The 13,660-nt window shown below is 42.3% G+C and overlaps 1 protein-coding gene across 1 annotated transcript; it reads right to left on the reverse strand.

Annotated features, from left to right (window-relative positions):
• Nucleotides 1-8,075: 8,075 nt before the first annotated feature.
• Nucleotides 8,076-13,390, reverse strand: LOC129753308 (uncharacterized). The gene is made up of 2 exons (XM_055749110.1): nucleotides 8,184-13,390; nucleotides 8,076-8,112 (listed from the first exon to the last, which is right to left on the reverse strand). Exons 1-2 carry the CDS (start codon nucleotides 13,388-13,390, stop codon nucleotides 8,076-8,078), a joined length of 5,244 nt encoding a protein of 1,747 aa, XP_055605085.1.
• Nucleotides 13,391-13,660: the final 270 nt, after the last annotated feature.

Here is a 13,660-nt window from a genome sequence, read left to right on the forward strand (position 1 = left end):
TGTCTGACTTTTATCTGGTACCCTTTTATTATCAAAACGAAGACGAAAAAGCCTCTGCAGTCTGTAATCTTCCTGATAGGCATGGCAACCCATTCTCTGAGTGAGTGGCAGCATTTTACATTCGCTGTAAAGCTCCCCGGTAGGCCAGCCCAAAGAATGCTTCGACTTATTGGGGGGAAAAGGTAGTACCTAAGTGTTTTGTTCCGGGAAATCCATGAGCCGATTTTCGTGTAGGTATCTTTGGGCTGTTCCATTTCAGCCCCGAAAAAACAGACCATTAGGGTTTGACCTTTGTTAACGAGTGGCAACATCCGTATGGTCCCTCTTTTCTTCCCGATGGATCACGTCGAGTCAAGGAGCACAACATTGGGTTTGGGGGGATTGGAAGAGAATCAACTCTATTATGTTGCCAGTCAGGAAGCAAACGGACTAACTGTCGGCTAGAGGAAAAATGGGTTGAAAAGTGATTCATTATTCATGAGCTGACCCCGACTTGCTCATTCTTTTTTTTTTGCCTTCGTTCGTCCATTCAACTGCCAATGTTTATCCTAGAAAGCACTTCAAATTTAATTTGTACTCTGATTTTTCACGAGCACTGGAAAAGCCTTAACAGGGGGGTTTCTAAACAGCTTTCAACAGGCAACAATTGGATTGAGTAAAGGTCAAATCACGAAAGTTCATCGACTTTCAATCAATCTTTCAATCAGATATTTTCTCACAAAATAGCAGGAATATCAGGATGAATGAATTCGCTTCAAGGTTTAAACGCCTTTTAGAAAGAAATAATAATCCTCAAAATCAACATTAAATAAACAAAAAAAAATTTTTTTTGAATGAATTAAACATTATACACCGTTCAATTTTGTCAACACGCCAAAACGCTTCGTGTTGACATAATCGAACCATGCCCAAATCGAACGGTTTTTTTAAACTTTTTTTACGAATTACTAATAAGAATCTATTGTTCTTGTAATTGGCGTCGTTTTTCGTTAATTTTTGACAGTTTATAAGTCCTCAATCTTTGATTTTTATCTTGTTTAAGACAGATTTCACTCATTTGTTATTTTCTTTACAATTTTCATCATAATTTTAATATTCGTTTTTTGCATCTTTTTTGATACTTTTTGTATGTTTTAGTCTTTTATTCGCATTTGTTTTTGAAAAAAAAGCCTAATGTCGAACATGTTTAGCTAAAAGTCGAACGCGAAATTATCACGACACCGAAAATGTAATGCCAATTTTCTTATAATGTTAAGAATCAAACTAAAATTTTAGAGAAGTTTTTAACATATATTTACTTAAAAAATCAAAACAAAAGTTAACCGATGGAGCCATGAGTGTAAAATTAAATGCATTATCGCTTGATGTTCCCCATCAAAGTCTTTACAATCTCATCAGGTACCAGTTCATCAATTTCATTTTCTTAACATGACCTTCTCGTCTTTGACTGTTTTCTTGCGCTTCCGAAGTACTGCTCCACCGGGCGCAGCTCCGGATAGTTTGGTGGGTTCATGTCCTTAGGAACAAAATGGACATAATTGGCCTCATACCACTCCAGGACACTTTTAGAACAGTGACATGATGTCAAATCTACGTCGAGCTGTTCAGGGCCGGATTAAGCCTTCAGGGAGCCCGGGGCAATTTTTCTCGGGGGGCCCCTGTGAATAATTTTTTTTCATATGCCATACCAGAAACGAGTTCAGTGTATTTCCAGATTATCCGGTTTTATATGGGCATGATCAATTATTCAGTTTGGAAATTTAGGAAAGTTGCGGTCCGGCCCAGTAAGCTGAAAATATTAGAAAAAAGCCCAGTTTTTTTCCAGATTTATACCAATTACAAGCAAAACAAAACCTTGAGTTGAGTTATTAAAATTATTTTTGTCAAACGGATATCTGGTAAGCTAAGTATATTGCATTGTCAACAATTATGTGGTGTCTTCAAACAATAATTGTTAATACATCACGTGCAAATGTTGCATAGGAGTTAAGCTTTCTTAAAATTCTGATAAAAGCTTAAATTCATTCCAATTTATTTAATAACTATCTTTTCCCAAAATTCTATGATTTAAAAGACATCAAAGACAAATAGTACCATTTTTTTTCTTTTCATAATTAATTGCAAATCATCGAAAGCAGATAAGAAAGCATCATAATAATAGGGAACTAACATTCAGATCTTAGATTTAGAAATAAAAATTAGAAAAAAAATAATGAAAATAAATTCGAATCCATAGAGAGACAGATAAAAGAGTTCAAGAGAAAAATTTGGAACTAAAATCGGATTTCATAGAGAACCACAATAAATAATGGATTTAGGAAATATAAAACAAATGAATTTTTAATTCAAAATTAAGAAACAAAGCTGCATTCAAGGCCAAAGCAGGAATTGCAAAATATATAATTTAAATCCAAATGTTTTATTTCAATTTCATGTCTTAAAAAATCGTTTTCATGCAATGAAAACTGAAAAATAATGAATGAAATGAAATAATGAATAAATAACAGAAACATTTGTCAAATAGTTCTTCTATGTGTGGCAGAATTCTCAAAACACAGAATCATAAATCTGGAAGAAGATAAGATTTAAATTTAAATCATATTCATATTTAGAGAATAACTCAGTGAAATTCGAAATTCAACTATGAGTATGTTTTTAAGATGAAAATAATTTGAAATTGATCTACAAGAAAATGGTTTCCGATTATTTGCTTAAGTAAAGGATAGTTTTAAAATAAAAGTACTAATTCCAATAATGATCGATTAGCTTACAATAATTTAGCATTTTTCATACTAACACTTTTGCATGCTTTTAAAGTTAGTATTCTAGATTGATCGGTTTTATTTTTATTCTAGCCCTCGTTAGCAGTCGTTAAAATCATTCCTTTTTTAAATGTTAAAAAAAATATAAAATATTTTTTTTAAACGAACACACACACTCTCAGTGAAACTCCATGTTTCTTTGAAGAGATCTAAATTCTACTTAATACTAAAGCGTACATCTTTCAAGGATGTAATGGCTAGCATCTTACTATTGCTAACACCACCAGCCCACAGAAAGAGTACTATGTATGCCGTGACCGAGACTCGATCTCATGACCTCTGGCTTAGAAGATTGAAACGCTATTCTCTAGGCCACGGTCGGTGGCTCTCATTCAAACAATAATGATTGATTCGCTAGTAGCTCTTGGAATATTTTCTAGATTTTCTTGATTTTCAAAAGTTTTCACCGGACGAGTGAAGCAAACTATGATCTGGCTCAAACAAAACTCAAATCGGTCTAAATTTTTATCAGATTTTTTTTTTTGGGAGTTTTAAAAACGATTTGAACGTTGTTGACAGGTTTCGATAAAAAAAAATGAAAATTTAAAATGTTTGATATTAATCACTTTGTTGTTTTTTTTTTCGAATAATCGCTGGATTTGATTTGTTCGTTTTTTGTTTAAAAAAAGATCAAAACCAAATTTTTCCCGGTTTTGAAAAAAGTTGTTCTGATTTACCCAACTAATGAAAATATGGGAAAAATTCTGCAATTTTAATTCTTGGGGGCCCCCTTAACGTATATTACAGTGAAACTATAAGAGATACTATTTTACTAGGGCCTCCTTACTTGTTATATTTTACGTATTAATTCAAATTTTATCGTTTCAATCCTTATTTGACTAGATTTCTAGAGCTTAAAGCGGAATGATTAAATTAATGTTATATTTTTTTCTTCCTCGGGGGGCCCCCTTGAGCCGGGGGCCCGGAGCAATTGCCCCTTTTGCCCCCCCCCCCCCCTTAATCCGGCCTTGGTGCTGTTGCAAGAACGGCAAAATGCGCTTCTTGAGGCACTCAGATTTGTAGATTTCGCCATTTACTGTGTGTGCCCTTTGTCACGAGAGGCTCACTCCTAAGTCCGCAAGAGCAGATGCCCTGCCAAACGAGATATTTGGAGGCAAACTTCGACATTTTCTTCTTCTTAAATATGTCGTCCACATCGAACTTGCTCTTACCGGTGAAGAACTCCAACCCCGGAATTTGCTTAAAATCGGCTTTTATATCCGTTTCGTCATCCATCACACAGCAGCCATAATTTGCCAGCATCTTCTCGTAGAGCTTCCGTGCCCGATTTTAAGCCGTCGATTGTTGCCGCTCATCGCGATTTGGGAAGTTCTGTACCTTGTATGTATGCAATTCAGATCTTTTTTCTGCATTCTGGACGTAGCTCTGCGACATGCCGATTTTTTTAGAAAAATCACGGCTTGAGACGTTCGGATTTGCTGTAATCATCCGCTTCAACTTTCCCTCCTTCTTTTTGTTTTCCGGTCCTGGTTTTCTTCCAGATCCAGGGTGCCGAGGGCCGCGCGTTGCTGATACCTACAGTAGAGAGTTATAATCTTAGTTCTAAATTTTTCTTGGGATCCCGAGAATTTCCGGGAAGAAATTTTCAGATTTACCGATTTTCTTAGCGTTCCCGAAATGCCGGGAAATTGACACTCCAATAAGAATGATATAAGAAGGCTCATTAACTTGATAAAGGACAAAAAGTTTACTTCTATCAGTAATAATTCGTGAATTTGAATCAAATAAATCTAGAGTTTGTTTTGATTAGGCCGTTTGAGCCTCTTGACGGGTTCCGAGCCAAGATTTGAAACACATTTTTGATTCTGATATTTCAAATAATTCTAAGGGCAGAAACACAGCGGACGCGAGCGAGCGAGCGAGCGATTCGCGCGAAGAATTTCACCTCATTTGAACACGTTGAAAACTGTGAGACCGTTCACAGTGCAAGCGACGCGATTCGTACTACTCGCGTGAAATACCATTTGGAAAATGATCCGTCGCAGCAGTTGCTTTGTTTTGGTTCACCCAAACTTCATCTGAACCTGCACTGAGATTATTTCTCGGCAGTTTTATTTGAAAATATTTCGCGTTATTTTTAGTAATAAAAAAACGATTTTCCTCGACTTACTTTTTATATAAATTCAAAGCAGAGGTCAATTTCAATTATGGAAAAGTTTTTCCAGCATATACCTGTTATTGTCCATTACATGGACGAAATGGTGACCAGCAATTTCTAAAGAGAAATTCGTATTATTTTACGGCACGATGAATTTGAAATTATGAATGCTCTTTGTGCTGTAAAAACACATTACTTCGGGGGAAAATTTAAACATTGTGAATTTATTTTTTCGCAAAGCTGCATAAGATGCATATTCCATATACCGGCACGCGTTTTTTTCTCTAATTATTTGAAACCTTTATTATTATTATTATTATTGTTTATTGAATCTTGCAACGTAAGATAAAAATCTTTTTAAATGTTACAATGTGGTAGTTTCATTTCTAATAATTTCTTAACAACTAATCGTTCCATCATACTGATTCTTATTTATTTATATGTCGTTCTTACTCCACGAATTCCTCCAGCAAACTCCTTTTGAACTCTGATTTATTTTGAATTGATTTTAGATTAAAGGGAAGATTATTCCAATATACAACACCTCTCACGAAGAAAGATCTACCGTAATAAGTAGTACTATGCAAAGGGACTACAATATTCCTGGTTCTAGAATTTCTTAACGGGATTAGTAAATTTTTCAAATATAGTGGTTTTCCGGATTTCAAAATTCTGTGCATTACTACGCAAGAACGATACTTCCGAAAATTTTCAAATGAACAACCAATGAGTAGTTTTTGTAAATGTGACACTCGGGAGAAACGTGACAAATTGAAAACATATCGTACGCAGGAGTTGAGAGCTATGCGCAACCTACTAACGGATCTTTCTAAGGCATTCAAATATAGAAAATCACCGTAAATAAATAGAGGATAAACATAGGTTTTGAAAAGTTTCAATTTTGTAGAGACGTCCAAATGGTTTGTCGTTAGGTTTAGTCTTTTCAGCGCACCGTAAATTTTGCAGCATTGAGCATTAATATGTCGATTCCAAGAAAGATCCCGTTCGAAAATTACTCCGAGGTTTTCAGCATAGTCTACAAACTGAATAGTAGTGTTGTTAAGAACAACTTGTGAAGAAACTTGTGAGGTTAACTGTCTACCAAAACACAGTGCTTTGGTTTTTGATGGGTTTATTGGTAAGAGATTAACATCAGACCATTCACTTATTTTAGCAAGATCCTGATTTATTTTTGCGTAAAAATCATTCAGGTTTGATGCATTTTTCTCGCAGAGGTATATTTGTACATCATCAGCAAATAGATGAATTGAGCAGTGCTGTAGAACAGATGGAAGGTCGTTTATAAAAAGCGAGAAAAATAAAGGTCCCAAAATCGATCCTTGCGGAACTCCCGAATGTATGGATACAAATTCAGAAAAACATTCGTTGAAAAATACAGTTTGAGAGCGCCCTTCAAGATACGATAGAACAAGTTCGGAAGCTGGTCTTGAAAAATTGTATTTGGTTTTCAGTTTGTTAACAAGTTTTGAATGCGAAACGCGATCGAAGGCTTTTGCAAAATCTATTAACAACAGAGCTGCAAATCCTTTTTTATCTAAGGTGTACGCAATGTCGTCATGTACTTTCATAAGAGCGGTTTCTGTTCTGTGAGATGAACGAAATCCGGATTGAAATTCAAATAGAATGTTGTTTTGGTTAAGGTATTCAGTTATCTGATATTTAATCAGTTTTTCAAAGATTTTGGAAATTGTACTTAATATACTTATGGGAAATAAAAACTGTTCCGTAGTACGTTGTATGCGAACGAACTCGACTGTAAATACATTTATTATTAAATGATGATAATGTAAACAATCTCTTATGAACTTACAAATAAGTTTCGCCGTTTACCCTAAGCTCTAGCTCTGGCAACCCTAAACCGTCGGATATCACCGGCTATTTGAAGCTAATGGACGAAAATCATATTTATCTTCGGGTAAATAAAAAGTACACTTGCGTACTTACGCTTTTTCTTTCCTACCGCTCTAATTGAGCTCAACCCGGTACACCTAACCGGAACAACCGAACGGTCACTCAAACTATCAAAGGAAATACAATATTTTAGTGGCAAATTGCGCAGTAAGGAATTTCTATCACCTAACCTCTTCCGACTCACAAACCCGCGAGCACTCAAATCACGCGCAACTAGCCAAATAGATTCCACCTACTATAACAAAATACATTAAAGAATGATCGGAACAACTAGTAATCAATACATACGGTTTTCTCTAAAAACTATTCACTAAAAACTAACTAACTGCCAGGTCAGGAAAAAACGTGTCGCAGTTTCGATCAATTTTCTAACAATGACAATTCCTTTTCGGCGCCAACGCGTTGACGTTTGTCCGATCCCGTACCAAGGTTGCCAGTTCTACTAACACCCCAACCCGTAACGTCGTAGTCAATCGACTTTACTCTCCTCCTGCACGTCCAACAGAGCAACCTTTACCGCTGGTCTTTGAAGAGTAGATCCGTCGCAAGTCTCCACGTCGACCTTGTGAACTTGTCCGTCTCGTCCTGGATAAGTCCTCACCACCTTACCTCGGAGCCATCCGTTGCGCACGGACTCGTCTACGATGACCACTAGATCGCCGACCTTCAGCGGCCGCGTTTCCGCGAACCATTTCGTCCTGCAGGCTATAGTAGGTAGGTAAGCTTGCACCCAGCGCTTCCAAAACTGGTTTGTCAAGTGTTGAATAACCTTCCAGTTTGGTCGAAGAGGTGTAACATCGTCGATTGGTACCCTTGGTGGTTTGCTGTCCTCGCCGGAACTTAGCCAAAGGAAATGATTTGGAGTCAGCACTTCTTCGTTGGGATCCTCCAGCGGCACGAACGTCAGCGGATGGGAGTTGACTATCAATTCTGCTTCCGAGAGCAATGTTCGCAGTCCTTCATCGTCTAGCCTTTGATGGTGCGAGAGAGTCTTGAACGCCTCCTTCACGGACCGGACTTTCCTCTCCCAAACCCCGCCCATATGGGGGGCAGAAGGGGGGTTGAAGTGCCATTGTGTATGGCTGTTGGTAAAGTAGCTCGCTAACTCCTTATTGATTGCATTAGTTTCTTCTTCCAACTCTCGGGCTGCCCCGCGGAAGTTCGTCCCATTGTCGCTGAATATCTCTTGAGGAGGACCATGCTTAGCGACAAACCGCCGAATTGCCATCCTGCAGGATTCTGCCGATAAAGAATGCACCACTTCTAGGTGCAACGCCCTCACCGAGAGGCAGGTGAAAAGCGCGACCCACCTTTTTTCGTCGCTACGTCCTCGTTTGACCAGCAGTGGTCCGAAGTAGTCCAGCCCTGTGAAGGTGAACGGTCGTACATAGGGTTTAACCCTGGGCTGGGGGAGTGGGGCCATTTTTGGAGCCTGTGGTCTAGCCAGATAAACACGACACCACATGCAGCTTTTAATCGCCTTCTTCACACTGGCTCTCATCCGGGGGATGTAGTAACGTTGCTTGAGCTCGTTCAGTACAGTCTCGGTATTGGCATGGCCGTACTTTTGGTGAAATCGCAGGATCAAAAGAGTGGTGACATGATGATCTCTTGGTATTATCACAGGATTTCGAAAGTCGAACGAATAATAAGCCGCTTGAGGGTCGATTCTGCTCGCCATCCGGAGAACACCGGACTCATCGATCACCGGTGATAGCTTCGCTAGGACACTTCCCTTGCCGATACGCTTCCACTGCTTCGATGAAAGCTCAGAACTGCTTCTAAGCGCTTGAATTTCTTCCGCAAACACCTGTCGCTGCACAGCCCGCCAAATGGCTGCTTCCGCCGACACATAATCATCACGATTCAGATCACCACAGGATTCACTAGATTCCACCGGTTCCCGTTTGAAGCGCTTGAAGCGGTGCACGAAATGATACATATAAGCAACTCGGTTGAGTAGCCCATCCCACCGCGAGAAACTTTCCATGTTGACTACAAAATCATCGTCAGACTGACGATGAACGTTTACCGACCGTAATTCGTCTTTGGGTGACTCCAAGCAGGGTTTTTGTTTCGGCCATTCTTCTGTTGGTCGGTACAAGAATTCGGGTCCTTTGTACCACAAACCATCTGGATCGAAGTTGGGACCATTACCCCATTTGGTTCCTTGGTCGGCTATGTTGTCACGGGAAGGAACCCACTGCCAGTCTTCCACCGAAGTATTCGTCAAAATTTCTGCTATTCTAAAACCGACAAATTGGCGATATTTTCGTGGATCCGCACGGAGCCAGGCCATAACAGTCGAAGAATCGGTCCACAGGAACTTTTCGGTAATTTGCAGTGAGTGACTTTCTTCTACAGACTTCAGCAACCGAGAACCAATCACTGCAGCGCCCAGCTCGTTTCGAGGTATGGATTGTGGTCTTAAAGGTGTAACTTTGGCCTTAGCTGCCACCAGAGCGCAGCGGGGAGTATCTCCGTCAACGATTCTAAAATAGGCCGCAGCACAGTAGGCCAGCTCACTGGCGTCCACGAACACATGCAGCTGAAGTGAATTGTAGCTGCCGGTAGTGTAGTTGGGGAAATAACAACGTGGCACTCTTACATTTTCCAACTTCGGTGTCAGTTTGATCCAGCGCTGCCACATATCAAAGTCGTCGTCGCAGATAGGATCATCCCACAGAATTCCCGAACGCCAGATGGACTGGATGAGAATTTTCCCGTGTATGGTGTAGCAGGCCACAATTCCGAGCGGGTCAAAAAGGCTCATGACCACCTGCAACACTTGCCGCTTTGTTGGTCGCGTTTCCCCAGACAGCAACGGGAGTAGATCTGTTCGGAAATCCGCCGAAAATACAAACACATCTTCACTCGGTACCCACATCATACCGAGGACTCTTTCGGTTTTTGTCGTCTTCTCGATGGCAAAGCTCTTCATCTCATCTCCAGTAGTCACCCCAACCCGTTTCAGGAGGTGTTCGGAATTCGACTGCCAACTAGGTATCTCAAAACCTGCCGATCGGTTGACCAAACTCACTTCCAAAGCCAGTTTCGTTGCCTCTTCAATGGTATCACAGCTCGCAAGAAAATCGTCAACATATGTGTTGTCAACGATTGCTTCAGCAGCTTCCGGATAACGATCTTTATGTTCCTGGGCGTTTTTATTCTTAGCAAACTGTGCTGAACACGGGGAGCATGTTGCCCCGAACGTTGCGACGTCCATTATGTACACGTCGAGCGCAGCTTCTGGATTTTCCCGATACAAAAATCGTTGTGCGTTCCTATCTTCCGGACGAATAATCAACTGGTGGAACATTTGCCTTATGTCCCCAGCGATGGCATACTGTTTCTGTCGGAATCGGCAGAGGACAGATAGAAGCGGCTTCACCAAATCCGGCCCTTTCAAAAGCTGGGAGTTCAGAGAGGTTCCTCCATACGTTGCCGCAGCATCCCAGACTACACGCACCTTCGTTGGCTTGCGTGGATGTCGCACTGCGCTGATTGGCAGGTACCAAATCTTTCTGTCGTCACTGTTGCGGAGCTCGTCTGACGTCGCTTTGTGAACGTACCCCTTCTGCAGATAATCGTCGATTTGCTTGTCAATATTAGTTTTCAGTTCGGGATCTTTCAGCAAGCGCCTTTCAAAACAACCGTGTCGACGTACTGCCATGCTAAAGTTGTTCGGAAAAACCGGCTCATCGCTTTTCCAAAGCAATCCAGTTTGGAACTTTCCGGATGGTGTACGAACTGTCGTCTCTTCGAGCAATCTTCTGGCCCGTCGATCTTCATCGGATTCGGGCGGATTCAATCCGGATATCGCCAGGTTTTCGAATTCAAAATACTGCTGGACCATTTCATGGAGCTCGCGGCTATTGGAGCACTCGCAGACGTGAACAAAAGCACTACCTATCGTCTCAGGTGCTCGTCTTCCACCGAATATTGCCCATCCGAGGCGAAATTTAGCAGCAACAGGTTCTCCTCCGGATCTTTCCCTCTTCTTCAAAGCTAAGTTGAGCTGGGCATTATCGACACCGATAAGAATTCGTGGCACGGCCGTCCGGTAGCTGCTGATGGGAAGTCCACTCAGATGGGGGAATTGGTTCGAGAGACTCTCATAATCCAGGCTCTGCTTCGGTAATTCCAAGCTCTCAACGGTTCTTACGTTCGCCAGCTGATGGATGCGATTGTTCGAAGCACCCGAGATACCTATCTCGACCTTACGAGAGTTACTTTCACTTCTCGTGACGTTACTAGTCCACTGCAAGCAAAGCGGAATTCTTTCGCCCACCAAGCCCAGTTCGTCGATAAGTTCGTCTTCGACCAGCGTCAGGTCGGATCCGTCATCCAGAAAAGCAAATGTGGACACCGACTTCCCGTTCGCGTGAAGAGTCACGGGAAGTATTTTGAAGAAAGTGGTGCCTTGCTGGTGTTGATGATGGGCAGTTACCGATACCGAAGATTCCGATCCTTGACTCTTGAGAGTCGAACAACTTCCTGGATGTAGCAGTTTATGGTGGGGCTCAGGGCATCCATTGATCCCGCAAGGCTGCTTGTTTCGGCAAGGCCACCTTCCATGCGGCGCCAGACAACGCTTACACATATCCGTTTCACTGATGAACCTCAGCTTCTCTTCGAGCGGCAACGTTTCGAACTGCTTACAAGTTCGGACTCTGTGCGTTGTACTTTTGCACATCAGGCACGGCTTTAGCACCGGAGTAACTTTCGAAGCCGGTGGTCCAGGCGCTGAGGACACGGAGGCGGAATGTGCGTTCAAATAAACTGGCTTCTCCTTTCTCACAACACCTTTTGTGGCTTTTTCATTCAGACCAACATCCGACGTCAATTTCACCTTGCATGCCGCTGTTCGATAAGCCGACACAAACGCACAGAAATCGCCAAGCGATGGTTCCGGAAGAGCTGCTAACTTCATACCCCATTGTAGCTGCAAGTCGGGTGGAAGCTTAGCAACAAGCTCTGCCAGCAATAGTGGATTGTCCAAATGGGTGTTCAGTTTCGCTGACTGCATGTACGTCACCATGTTGCGTACCTCTCTGCCGAACGTCACAAGCGTCTCCAATTTCGTCACAGACGGCTGAGCGGTTTTCCGGATCTTGGATAGCAGACAGTATACAATTTGGTCTGGCCTTCCACACTCCATTGCATCCGGCAGCGTTAGAATATTCTGAACCTTTTCGCGAGCGCTACCAACAAGACTTTTCTGTAGCCTAGCAAGGTTCTCGTCGGGTTGTATGCCACACATGGCCGTTGTCGATTCAAATGCACTCAAGAACATGGGCCACTCGAGTGGGTCCCCGGAAAACTTGGGGAGGTCTCTAGAGACAACTTGACGCGCCGCCAGTTGCTGTGGCGTAATCATGCGACCTGTAGCATGAGGAAATCCTTTACCCAAATCTGCTGACACTGTTGGTGGAACTGTAGGCGGGTGCTGCTCGGATGCTTGCCAAGCACACGGCTGTACATTCAAACCAAAGTTCGGATGCCTGACTGGGTTGTTGATAAAGACTCCTCCCTGAGGGTGCGCAAACTGATAATCAGCACCAGATGACGGCATGTCAGGAATATTTGGAAAATACATCGTCCCGTAGGGGTTATTCATCACTGGAAATCCAGGGAACTGCGACGAGCTCGGCGGTGGCAATGTTAGCGGATTCACTGGTACAGGTGGAACTGGATTCTGAGCCACTGGCGGAAAACGTGGATTCGAATCAAGATAATTGCTCCTTGGGTCCGGTGCTATAGCTGGGGGAGGATTTCTTACTGGAATCTCTGCTTGTTTTGGCGCAGTGCTTGGTTGAATCTGTTGACCTGATTGAATTATTGCTTGCATTCTTTGCCGCTCCTCTCGCTGTTGGATGGCGGGATGTGGGTTCGCACTTGGAGCCACTGTCTCGGGTTTCTGCTGGACTGGGGTAGAAGTATGCACGAATCCGCATTGTTGTTCCACCCAACCGGCGATACTTCGATGACTTTTTCCTCCTACGCTACGATCACATCCTTCACTGAGCTCTTCCAAAGCTATTTCTGCTTCTAGCTGCTGCTTTCTAGCAAGAAACTCGCGATCCCGTTCCGCTTTTTGATCCTCCAAATCCTTTTGCTCTTTCAGGTGCCTTAAACGAAGATGAGCAATAGCATTGACTGAGACGACTGATCCGGCATTCGAATTAGACGAGGATTGAAGTCTTCCGAAATTTGGATCGTCCTGTCTCCCTCTTATTGGACCGGTGGTATTATCATGACGTTCAGCGGCGCGAGCTGAAGCAAACGTTGTGTGTGCTTCGGGCGAGTTTATGTTGCCGGTTTGAGTCGAATTAACTGCGTTGTGACTAGCTACGCATCTGCAGCAGAGCCAGCTTCGATCGGCTATGGTAGCCGTAACACCGGCGCATCCATAATGTTGCCATTGCGAACACTCGTCACAAGCGACCATGCTCTGCGCTGAATCCGGGCGGCGACATGTCACGCAGTTGAACAGCTCTCCGGTAGGGCCTTCCATCATCGGTTCCAGGTTTAGGTTGCTCGTTGCAGCTTTATTTTCGAGATTTATGGGAAATAAAAACTGTTCCGTAGTACGTTGTATGCGAACGAACTCGACTGTAAATACATTTATTATTAAATGATGATAATGTAAACAATCTCTTATGAACTTACAAATAAGTTTCGCCGTTTACCCTAAGCTCTAGCTCTGGCAACCCTAAACCGTCGGATATCACCGGCTATTTGAAGCTAATGGACGAAAATCATATTTATCTTCGGGTAAATAAAA

Source organism: Uranotaenia lowii, chromosome 3 (genome assembly GCF_029784155.1).
Source record: "Uranotaenia lowii strain MFRU-FL chromosome 3, ASM2978415v1, whole genome shotgun sequence".
Taxonomy (NCBI): domain Eukaryota; kingdom Metazoa; phylum Arthropoda; class Insecta; order Diptera; family Culicidae; genus Uranotaenia; species Uranotaenia lowii.

Coding starts and splice junctions, on each gene's coding strand:
- LOC129753308 (XM_055749110.1), bottom strand. CDS start 13,390: ATGGAAGGCCCTACCGGAGAGCTGTTCAACTGCGTGACATGTCGCCGC. Junction 8,113..8,183: donor GGACGTAGCGACGAAAAAAG/GTGGGTCGCGCT, acceptor CTTTATCGGCAG/AATCCTGCAGGATGGCAATT.